The 12,500-nt window shown below is 38.7% G+C and overlaps 1 protein-coding gene across 3 annotated transcripts in view; it reads left to right on the forward strand.

Moving 5' to 3' along the window:
- The window catches only part of LOC137989394 (proto-oncogene tyrosine-protein kinase receptor Ret-like), a 39,782-nt gene that overhangs the window by 18,743 nt on the left and 8,539 nt on the right, over positions 1-12,500 (forward strand). For 2 of the 3 annotated variants that reach the window (XM_068835223.1, XM_068835222.1), the window contains 7 exons: positions 597-621; positions 2,478-2,665; positions 4,114-4,224; positions 5,065-5,255; positions 6,758-6,880; positions 11,609-11,682; positions 12,432-12,472. In XM_068835223.1, the coding sequence (XP_068691324.1) occupies positions 597-621; positions 2,478-2,665; positions 4,114-4,224; positions 5,065-5,255; positions 6,758-6,880; positions 11,609-11,682; positions 12,432-12,472 (753 nt within the window). The remainder of the gene's footprint in view (positions 1-596; positions 622-2,477; positions 2,666-4,113; positions 4,225-5,064; positions 5,256-6,757; positions 6,881-11,608; positions 11,683-12,431; positions 12,473-12,500) is intronic. The other variant, XM_068835224.1, reaches the window with a different exon arrangement.

Raw genomic sequence — 12,500 nt, forward strand, 5'->3', positions numbered from 1 at the left:
CTCGTTGTTGTCCTCAATAGAAATGGCTTCCTCGCTCTCCTTCTTATCCTTCGACTTCAGATGACTAACAACCTCCTCTAGATGGTTTCTAACGTCGATACAAGCGCTGCCCTGAATTTGAAGCGTCCTAGTATTAGGATAAAAGTTGAAAGTCACATTAGGCAACTTAAAAACGGCACATGAATCAGTACTCGATTTAACAAATCCGCCGCCATCACAATCATTTCCCATCGCAAACTTGACTTCAATAAACCTTGAAAGCTCTTCCACAGAACCATTCCAAATGAATCTCTTCTTGGCCGGGTTAAAAGACAAAAATCGTCGGAGGAACAGTCAACGAGCAACGGACTGGATGACAAAAAGCTGGAGATATCACGCCCGTCCGCCATTGAGAACACTTGAGGTGATACTCATACGGTAATGAAGATACGGTAATAAGATACGGTAATGAAGATACGGTAATGAAGGAGTGATTACTCTTCGTCTGAACTTCAAATTCCACGAGCCAGGCACTATCACAAATCATTGTTCTTTCGATTTGTTCGGTCTAATGAATATCAAAATAACCTTCATGAATTTCCTAATTTTCTTTTCAGATGACAGCCCCGACAGAGCAAACACGTTAGTATATTGGTTTTCATTTCCATAAATAAATATGAAGTTATCGTATCTTTCTGATTAGGTAGCAACCCTCTTATACTTTAATTTTAAATTCTACTTCCCACAACTCCCCAACTACCACGTTTCGGTTTGAGTTTGATAACGCATAAAAAGAGAGTTTCGACTTCCAAAGCTAGTCGGCGTTGTTAGTACCAAAAGCTTGCTCGTTCAGTCTTCCAAGTACTCCAGTGACAAGACCGCTAATTTCTGAAAAGCAACTAGTCTAATTTTCTTGTCTAGTCTAGTTATAAGCTACCCTGTTCCCAGAGTTTTTTCTTGAGCCGCAAGAGAGCCACGAAGTGACAAGAAAGAAAAAAACATCTGGTTACCTTGGACGTGAATCTCACTTTCATGCACCAGACGCCAGCTGTCGAACGCGTCAAATTAATAATTACAAAAGGGACCAATGGCAACTTAGCAATCACGCGTCCCCTAGGTATTACCAACCAAACGAACCAATCATATTGATTGTTTGTCAAAATATCAACCAAGCGAAACCTGAGGGTTAGATCCTGACCCTGGTGTCTGCATGAAAGTGAGATTCAAGTCCAAGGTAACCAGAGGTCTTTCTCGCGGCTCAAGAAGAGCTTCTGGGACCAGGGTAGTTGTAAGCCTTTGATGAACAAGTCTTCTTGCACTGGACACCCGACTGGAGACTATTGTTTTGTTTTGTATTTATTATTATTATTATTATTATTATTATTATTTATTTATTTATTTATTTATTTATTTATTTATTTATTATTATTATTTTTTAATTAATTTATTTTTTTTTTTTTTTAAGTGCTCGGAGAAAAACTAACATCTCGGAACAGAGTCGAGAACCAACAAACTTAACTCACATACGACGCCGAGTCTCGGAATCGATCCTGGGTCACATTGATGGGAGGCGAGTTATCTCGCCACCGCACCAGCACTGCTTCCCTTTATTTTGAACCACATGTCATTCACGACATGCAATCGAAAAAATTTAGGGAGACTGGTCGGAGTGTCGGTTTTTGCAATCATTTGGTTAGACGGTAGATTTCGACCACAGACGCATACGAATGCTTATAACAATGCCGAGACGGATTCCGCGTTTCGCTAGTGAAGGAAACTTAAGATACTGAATACGAGGTTGCCTGATTATTACATATTATAGAATTCTTTGCATGAGATGGCCATGTAACATGAATATTTTACAGTATCGTTCAAACATCAAACGCTTCCTGAAGGGTACGGAGATCCCAGTGTTGTTGTTTGGCATGAATTATCCATTGATGTATCAAAAATGGCCTGTGGTACGTATGAGGACAGGGAAGTAAAAAACAAAACAAAAACAAACAAACAAACAAACAAAACAACAAAAGCAAAAAAAGTAAATAAATAAATAAAACAAAAAGCGAAAAAACAGCCTTAAGTCAAAGTTGACTTCGCCCGGCTTATTTCCCTTTCGTAAACGGTCCATGTCATTTTTAGCGGTCGAAAGCATGTTTAGTAGCCAAGCCTTTCGGAATAATGAGAAAATTGAATTTTCAACTGAATCAGTTAAAACTACGCCCAGATTGAGAAATTAAGCCTAAGGAATGATTACCGTGTTTAAGAACGAAGTTAAGGTTATTGTTATGAAGTGGTTAAATATGTAATTTATTTGTTGATGAGTAAGGTACTCTGATATCCATAAGCGCTAACCTAGGTTCCATAGATAATTTGGTCTTTTTTTTTTTCTTTATTTGAAAAAAAAGACATGTCTAATGGTTGTCGATATTCGAACACATTCGTGGCCTTGGTGAACAGAGTTTACCTGTGACTTACTTGCTATATTTAAATTATTGCAGTCACCCTATCACTCAACGAGTTATAAACCCCATGTTCTCTGGAGCTCTCGAGTGGGAAATACCGCAAGAAAACCTGAATATCGAGAAAGTGATCGGGCGTGGAGCCTTTGGTGTGGTGTCACGTGCTTTGGCCTGGGATATCGCTGGAAAGTCTGGGTGGACTGTAGTCGCTGTTAAGAGCGTCCAAGGTGTGCTTTTTAGCTCTACTTGTGGGATATTTGTTTGCCTTTTTTTTTTTTTGAATAACCGCTCTAGTTTATGGAGAAAAAAAAACTGATACAAACGGTTTAAGTCTTGCAACAGCCAATACTGATCTCTTTTAGGCTGCAAGAAAAATCACCCTTACCGCATGCCCTTCGGGCAATCGGTGTCTAGCATCTACTAGCCCAAGAGTCATTTTAACTAACTACAAATAAATTTACGTCTTTATTAAAAAATAATTAATTATTACATGTTTTAATTAAATAACTTTTATTTCAGCCATTCCTTAATTCATTACATGAAAGATATTGTGCATCAAATGGAAACTCGGGAAAATCCAAACCCCGAGTTACCATTTTGATGCACAATATCTTTCATGTATTTCTTACATTTCTCGCTTAGGTCGTTAGTTAATTAGCTGTTTTATTCTTTCTTGACAATCATCTACATGTGTAATTTAATGTACGTAATGCGATTCTTGTTTCAACAGGTTTCACTTTGTGAGATCAACTATAAAAAACGGCGTTCAGTTCACATAAATGTACCTGGGAATTTAAAAAAAAATGCCATGTCACATGGCAATCTTGAAATTGGAATTCCCAAAAAACTATTGCCCGTGGAGCAAGTAAAAGCTAAAATCTACTGGCCCGATCGCAAAATTCACTAGCCTCAGGCTAGCAGACAGGACTTTCTTTGCACGTGGTCTTTGGAACCACGAAGAGAAACAACTCTTAGTTGGAAAAATCTAAAAGTAAGTCGAATAAATGGAATATGAGGTAAGAAATCGACTCCCCTATATTTTCCCACATTTCTATCAAAATTCTTTCTCGAAATGCGCAGTTATTTCAACAACATCCAAGTGGTTGGGTAATGTGAAACCGATATGCGGGTCATGGGAACATTAAATAACCATTGCAACAAGCGTTGAATCCCGTCGAAAATGGATTGCAAATTATTATTATGGGACTCAGGGATTCGCTATATTGCGTCATGCGTCATATTCTCTTGGTGGAATCCATCCTTGTTGTGCAGGACATAGACATTTGCAAGCATCCGGCTTGACGGGTACTGGACAATTAATTTTGAGATCTGTCTTCGTGTCGGAATCCCAGTAAACTGTTGTATACATGACATCTTCTTCGAGAACTGTGTTGTTTTTTCTAAGATGGAAATTGTTAACCATGGTAGATGAAACGAAGAGATGATATTGTATTTCGGTGTTGATTCGGGGATATTCTGGAAAAATCCGGGTGTTCTTTTGCAGGAGTCGAACCTACGACCTTCCGATTACTAGATCGGATGCTCTACCAATGAGCTACGGAGAGACCGTTGAGAGCTTGGCCAGGAGCATTCGGATTTTTTCCGAGTATCCCCAAGTCAAGATTGAAGAGAGAACCATCTCTTCAAGTCATTTCTTAATTTTCTTACGAAATAGAGGACGCTTCACAAAGGGAGAAAAGAGATTTGTTATCTGAGTTACTACTCCTTAAAAGCCTTGACCCTCACCCCCATGTCATTCAGTTGTATGGATGTGTCAGCACTGAAGGTAAGTTTGCCAATTCAAAAATGCAGCACATCAGTCGAAATATCACGGTGTTGTCTATACGTGTTGAAAAAAGAAATGTAATGCCATTCTCGAAAATGTGCAAGGCAGCCTTGATGTTGATGCGACTGATGTTACGGAATGATCTTTGTTTACATTTTTTGCCTCACTGGCATAACCATCGTTTAATAATAAAGTACTAATATAAATAATGAAAGTTCATTAAACAATGAGCTATCTCTGAATTTGAACCAGATATGCTAGATAATCTCTTAGAAATGACGCTTTGGAAATTCATGATTTTACGAAGAATGCATGGGATCATTAACACCTTTGCCATCCAAGAATTTATCACTTTTCGATAGCTATTAACTGCCTGGCTCAAATAAATTGAAAACTTAGCTAAGTTTAACAAGTTCTTTTCCCTTTTGAAGTCAATTTGTAAATAGATGATGCTTCCTGTGAAAAAACTCGTATGTAAATAAAACAAAATGTAAACAATGACGTCATCATATATTTCCTTCTTTATGACGATAGAGCTTAAAACCAAAGAGGCGGGACGTTAACAGTAGACGCATGCGTAAATCCCATTATCCAAGTAAAACTGCGCTTTTGGGCAACCTTATCGTAAGATTGGCCAAGGCGTTGTACTATGTCTCTCTTGTTTTTGGAATTCTCAGTTGGAATATTTTATCGAATTCTGTTTGTGTTTTGCCTCAACGTTTTTCCTTTATTTTGGATTGCTTTGTATACAGAGCTAACAATTACCAATTCATACTGCTCGCACCAATGCGAGTGTTCACACGGGTCTCACCTGAGATTTCCTCTACTTGTTTTTGAAAGATCGTCCTCTGGTTGTGGTGGAGTATGCACAGTATGGGGACTTGCTTGGTTACCTGAGGAGGAGCCGAGGGGTACAGGATAACTATTACAGTGACCCTTCAGTTAAACCAGGTTCCACTCTCACCTCAAGACAGCTGTTAAAGTTTGCCTGGGAAATCAGTGACGGAATGCACTATGTCTCGATGAAAAAGGTTACTTTTATCCATAGTAGAAATAGTGACTGATAAAACGAGAATCCAGATTTAGTTTGGAAAATAGGCAGTAAGGTAGCAGATCTCGTACTTTGCTTTTGTTTGATATTGCTAGCACCTTCTATTATTTAAGTCTAATTTAAAGTCATTGTTTCAATTGTATAGTGTTTTGGTTTTGGCTTTTGTATGGAGCCAATCACAATTTGTGTTATACGAGAGCTGCTACGCAATTAAATAAAAGTAGGACGGGTTTTCTAACCGAAGGAACGGGAAGGTTTTTATTGTCATTGCTGTAATCGAGGGTATATTTGTCTTCCAGTGGCTTCTTGTGTTGACCATGTTCAAGCACGTTGGCCAAGTACAAGCAGCAATAATAATAATAATAGTAATAATAATAATAATAATAATAATAATAATAATAATGATGATGATGATGATGATGATGATGATACATTTAATTGCGCTTTTTCTATAAGAATAATCAAAATGATTCTTCGAGTCCTTCAACAAAGATATCGGGGCACGATAATTTAGATTTTAGAATAGCGAGCTGGCGCGTATAAAAGCGGAAGAAAATTCAAGTGTGACCTCCAAAGAGTGCTTTAACTATATTCTTTCCTCGACCAATGAACGAGTACTGTGGGCGTACCTCGAACTTTGTGCCTGTGGCTTTTTCCGTCAGAGGTCGGAGTTGTCCATTTCTTCCGATTCGAACCTATTGGTTTTTCGCATAGTAATTCGAACTAGCTAGAGTTAGAATCTTCTCTACAACAAAAATGTATTTTTCGATCGCAGGAAATAATGCTTACTATTAAATTTGATGGCGAAGAAAGCGTTTGTATCTGATATAAATGAATTTCAAAATGGCTTGGCTGATTTTTGTTTTTAAACATAAAGGGCGCTTTCTTCTTGAATAATTCTGACGTGTTACCGGCGTTTCAAAGTCGTCCTATTGTTACCGTACTAAAACTCTTTGTCTCAGAACAATAGGGCAAACTTGACACGCCACAATTATTCAAGGTGACGTTGCCTGGGAGACGTGAAAGTCAAAATTATCAGATGCAGGCTCAGGTTCTTTTTAGTTCACATTATTTACCGAAAAAATCATGTACATATAATAACAAAATTACAGTAATGTTTGCAAAGATACAAAAAAAAGAAAAAAGAAAAAGAAAAAAGTAATATAGGTTACGGGATGTGTGTGCATGGTGACTAAAGAAGCAGGTTCTTTCGAGTTGGCCACCGCAATCAACTGATCGATTCTGTTTTTTTCCTATTTAAGCACTCTTGAAAAAAAAAAGGATCTTAAACATGATTTTCTTCAGTGTAAAGTTAGTCTTTTGCAGTGCTGGAGGTTCCCATTAAAATGTTGAACACAGTGACATTAGTATATCAATGAGGTTTTGGTGCTATTTGCAGACATGATCTCTGTGCTCAGAAGTGGAAAAATGGTCCATTTCATGAGCCATTGTGACCATTGTGTAATTTAACTTATCTTCCAGATTATCCATCGTGACCTTGCTGCAAGAAATGTGTTGGTCGGAGAGGATGAAGTGTGCAAGATCACTGATTTTGGGATGGCAAGAGACGTCCAAGAAGATGACATTTATGTTCGCACGCACGAGGTGCAGTTGGTTTTATGTACTTTTGACTTAGCAATTACTAGCTCATATTATCCCAGAAATTGTTTTCAAAAAACACAACTCAACAGCTTCAACGCACAAAAAACAAAAAACCGAAGGAGTGAAGTGATCCTCGCACTTGAGATGGCTCCCTATAGAGTATTTGTAGATACCCTCACTACAGAGCAAGACTTGCAAAAGGAAACTTAGTTAAATTCTCTTAAAGTTTTCCTTGTTGAGATTTACCAGTATGAGTACCGATAAAATAAGGCTTAATTTTTTGGGTGTCAATTTTTGGAATATGGCCGTTACCATGACAACATCACATCCAGTGACAGGTAGAGATATCACTATTTTTGGCCTAAATTCTTTAATATTTATACTTTCCTTGGGTTTTTTATAATTCTTTCCCACATTATGCAAATGCAATTGCCTGACATTTTAAAGTGGTTAAAACTCAAGGTGGTTCAGACGATTTTGCCACAATTCTGTAACTTGTCATTTTTGTAAATATATTCGATTGGCTCTGACAGATTTTTGCAAATATAAGGTATTTGATGGGAACTGTATGTGGTTAGAACTGAGTCGATTAAAAAAAAAAAAAAACAGAAGGGAACGCGAGGAAATTAGCAGTTAATTTTACATATTTGGTCACGACGTGAAAATCAGAAAAAAACACGCGCGATTCAGGCTTTACACGCTGTACTAGTACCCGGTCCTAAAACTCTGGGGTGCCTCCTTAACTGGACAATATTTGAGCAATTGCCTCTTATTGTCACCTGAAAAAACAAAAACAAATGCAAAAACAACAAAACAAAGTCACAGAAAACATCTATCCCAGAAATACTTTGTAAAAACGGTTTGGCTTTCAAAAAAACCCCAATTGGAATCCGTTTTATTTGCGCATCCCTGACTCCTTTTGTATCTGTTGTTTTATTCAAGATTTCTTCAGAGTTAAGTTGTTATTTTTTCTTTCAAGTTTCATTTGATTTGATTGCTATCCAGTTCGCTTTCGCTGAATCTCAGTAGCAAACCCTTTGACTCCGAAAACAAGCAAGTTTCCTCAAAAGGACAATGAAATTTCAGTCAGACAACTATTGAGAATAAAGGAAATAATCAGATGAAGAGGTGTGATCTTGATATAACACCAAAGTGTCATGACTTCCCAACAAAGACATCTGTGGTACTACTTATGAGAATGAATTGTTCGATCTTGTAAATGGAAAGGTTAATAGCTTTTCTGCATGAGAGTCGAATATTTTCTTTCATTTTCTGAAGACCCAATGTTGGTATTAAGATGGCTTTTATGGTTTTTAACCAAAGTGGGGCTTGAAGAGGCAGCATCACCCTAAGTCATTGTTACGCTAAATACTAAAAACGGACTTTTTCAAAGTAGACCAAAAAACAATGAGGTTTTTTTCGTCGAGAATCATCGTGCATTAAAGTTAGTCTTTTTCGTCTTCAGCTGATGAGAACGGAAAGAAAATGAATTGCAAATGGGTATAAATATTTAAAAATTGTTAAAAGATACCATAAGGTTAATTATCCTCTGCGAGATTGACATGAGAAAGTTAAGTTTATGGCCATTTAAATTGGGAACGCCATGTCTTCAAGTTAGCGGTGGGTGTTTCAGTCTCTGACGTTAATTGATTAAAGCCGCAGACACAATTTTATACTGAGCATTCTTTTAGGCCTTTTTGTTCTATCTGATTCCGGACCAGAATTAAGAAAAAGTCTTGAATACCAAGCGACGAGGTATTGCGAAAACGGGGTATAAATGTGATTGTTGAAATGAACTGTGAAGATTATTCATCTAGTCGGTATTACTGGAAAAAAAGAATTAAGTCTTTTACTAGACTAGACCAAAGCCATCGGACTTCATCAGGTGAGATCAATAGTATTACCATCCCCTATATCCGGGGCTTAAGCTAGAGAGTTAAGAAAGCCCTTAAACCAGTGAGTGTTACCATGACCTTTAAACCGACTAACTCCCTACGTGACAAGCTGGTCCATGTCAAGACCTTACCCTTAAGAAAAAGCACTACAATGTCGTATACGGCATCAAATGCGCGCAGCCAGGCTGCAATGAGACGTACATTGGTGAAACCAAGCAAGCCCTTAGCCAACGGTTCGAGCAACACACCCAACCTGCGTAATACGAGGCCCAAAACTCCGCAGTCTACAACCATGCCAAAACAACAGAGCATCAAATCTCCCCAGAGGTAATTATCTTGGACCAGGAAGAACAGTGGCTCGAGCGAGGGGTGAAAGAAGCTATTTGGGAGAGTGTTGAGGCACCCAGCCTCGACAAGAAGGGGGGCCTCCTCTTTAAACTATCACATGCAAGGGACGAGTTGCTAAGCAATATTCCGCGCCGTCTCTCATGTAACTACTCACGACTCCACCATTAATTCTATTGAACTGACCTGATGAAGTCCGATGGTTTCAGACGAATCGTCGTCAAGTTTAACGTACAAGTCTAGTACAAGATTTAATTCTTTTTTTTTTTTATTGTTGTTATATGCCAGAATCTCTGTCAACACGGAATTGCAAACTTTATCAGGCGAGGAATGCATTAAGAAGGAAAACATTACCTGAAAGCCAACTGTTGTAAATTAGTGTTCTTTCACTAATGTCAAAGAATAAAATTGTACAAAGCTAAAATTGTGCAAAATATAAAAGGATAAAATTAATCAATCAATTAATTAACTCTACCAAAATACTAACTAGTAATTAATCTACTGACAACTTTTTTAAAAAATTAAAAAGAATCGTTTTAAATTTTAAATTATCTACGCTTCGAGTCATGTGAACTTTAAGAGCGTACTTAAAAGATGCAATGTCTTTAGACTCTCTAACCATTGGAGGCAACGCATTCCATAGAATAGTAAGGAGTTCCAGCCTTGTGCTGAGCCCACATTTTTAAGATTAAAAAGCTTACTAATATAGGGTGCTCCGTGGCTTTACAAGCATTTATATAACATAACTAGTGACTGGAATTGCCTGCGTTGTTCCAAAGACTTGATATTAACTATTTTTAGGAGGTAGTCGTATGAAACAGACTTCGGATAGCCTAAGATACTTCTTAATAAATAATAATTAGTGCTTTCCATTTTGGTTGTCTCAGCATTACCTATACCCAGCAAAAGAGGGCTGCAATACTCAATATGTGTGAGAACATACGCCTTGTAGAGAGGTACCATTACAAACTTCGGAATGAACTTGCGCAGTCTCCGCAAGGCCGAAGCCTTTGCGCATGCTTTTTGCAGCTGTTCCTTTATGTGTGTCTTAGAAGTTAGTTTACTGTCTAAAATTATCCCTAGGATCTTAAATGTATCTTTCATCGCAATCCTCGCATTGTTAAGGTGAAATTCATACTCATATAATGATGGCCCGATGACAAGGGCTTGCGTTTTAGCGGCATTAATCTGTAGATAATTCAATCCAAACCATCTAGATAACACGCCAAGGTCAGAGTTAATAACACACTGCAGAACCATCGGTGAGACATCCGAGGCATATTCCGTCGTGTCATCAGCATACTGCCTTGAGGAAGTATTAGAAACAAAGTAATTAAAATCATTAACATACATATTAAACAAGAGTGGACCTAACAAGGATCCCTGTGGTACCCCGGTTGTCATAGTTCTCCACGGAGAATATACTCCATCAAGTTTAACTCTTTGTCTCCTACCTAAAAGATAGGCAGTCATAAGTTCCAAAGCAAATGTAACGCTGCCACGCGATTTCCCGCTGAGGAAAATTGCCTGAACATTCCCGTCCAAAGAGGCTTTCCTGCCTCCCCTCCTCCACTCCAACAATAGGGAACTTAAGCAACGACAACGACGACGGCAACGAGAACGTCACAAATTTGCATATTTAGTGGGATAAAACAGTAGCTTTGCACGCCCTGCACGTGCGTTTTTCACTTTTGTCCATTTCTTTGCCGTCGTCAGCAAAACAAAAACGTGAAATAGTCAAATTTGAGGTTTTAAGGAGAACGTCAGCACTTGACGATAGAGTTTCATTTTCTCCCCTAAATTAAGCGCCGTTCCGACCAATGTCGTTTTTGAGGAACTACCACACCCTTGTCATATTAAAAGGGTTGACATGTTTACGAAGTGATAACAATGACGCAAATTTATATTTTGAGATGACGTTCTCGGTGCCGTCGCCGTCGTCGTTGCTTAAGTTCCCTAATTTGTACGTGCGGACGGGCAAACGCTGACGCCATAACCAAACCTTCGAGCATGAATAGCTTTCCCAAAAGGGCTTACTCATGGTGCTCCGCTGGCGCGCTTAGCGCGTCTGAGCTCCGCTAATATTTTGTGAAATCCTGTTACGCAAATTCCCAAACGAAAGCTGAACACCAATGAAGAGATGCAATTATTAATGTGGAACATCGGGGATTTTCGAGAAAATTTGAGTTTTCTTTGCAGGGGGCCGAAACTACGACCTTCCTATCGCTCGTTCGGACACTCTACCACTGAGATTTTGAGTTCCGTGGGAGCTATGGTATTAAATTAGGTTTAAGAGGCAATTGCTCCACAAAGCAAGGACTGACGTTGTTGAAAGGTGGAATTTGCGCCTGGATTAAGTTTTCTTGCATTTGTGTAGCCTTTGTACGGAACACCGTTTCTAAACGTTAAGGGACAGACAATGGGCCACGAAGTCACTTGCAAGACCAATGTGGGGAATTTAATTTGATGTATACTTGGGGGTCATTTTCAGGGTCGTCTTCCAATCAAGTGGACAGCCCCAGAAGCTTTGTTTGGCAGCGGAGCCTACACAACTTCCAGTGATGTGTAAGAAACTTCTTCTTCTCCCCCCTCCCTCCTTCACGTTGGGGAGACTGTAAATCAAATGAAGTCAAATCAACTGTTAGTTTTAAATTAGGGGGAAGAGGACCGTAGTGCCTAGAAACAGCCACTCAGAGCAGAATGGGGAACCAAAGCACTTAACGATCGAGAATGGATTTATTTTTTTAAAAAATATCTTACTTTCACTTTTGCTTAAATTGGGTCATCATCATATCTTGCCGCTCCATCTCTCGAGCCAACGGCGTGCGGTGTCGTTGACGACCCTAGAGTCATCGACAGTACAGGATGGTCCCCATGGGCAAGATGTCATAATTTGCGCCATGGTCTGTGTCTCAACCCCGACATGGGCATTCTGCATTTTCAGCGTAACCCCACTTTAACGTGTTATCGCCAGTTTTACCCACTTTTGCCCTTGCGCTATTGAGAGTGACCCACTCATTGATTTCATGAAGAAGATGGTCTTAACATAATGGGGAGAAATTAAATCAAATGAAATCATATGTTGGAAAACTGGAAAAGAAAGCTTCTCAGAGAAAACTGAATAGGGAACTAGTATACTCCGGCAGCAGACGTACACTTGATTTTTTTTTTCCTTTTTGCTAAATAGCTTCTACCTTTAAACGAATTCACGATGATTTAAACGATTTAGTAGTGTGGATTTGAGTATATTAAATCTAAAAGGTCAAGACTATCAACTTCTCTAATTTTTAATTTTATCACTTTTCCTTATTAAGGTGGAGCTATGGAGTGGTATTATACGAAATATTTACCGTTGGTAAGTTTGAATCGCGTGCGTATGAACT

The sequence above is a fragment of the Montipora foliosa genome, unplaced genomic scaffold, assembly GCF_036669935.1.
Source record: "Montipora foliosa isolate CH-2021 unplaced genomic scaffold, ASM3666993v2 scaffold_458, whole genome shotgun sequence".
NCBI lineage: Eukaryota > Metazoa > Cnidaria > Anthozoa > Scleractinia > Acroporidae > Montipora > Montipora foliosa.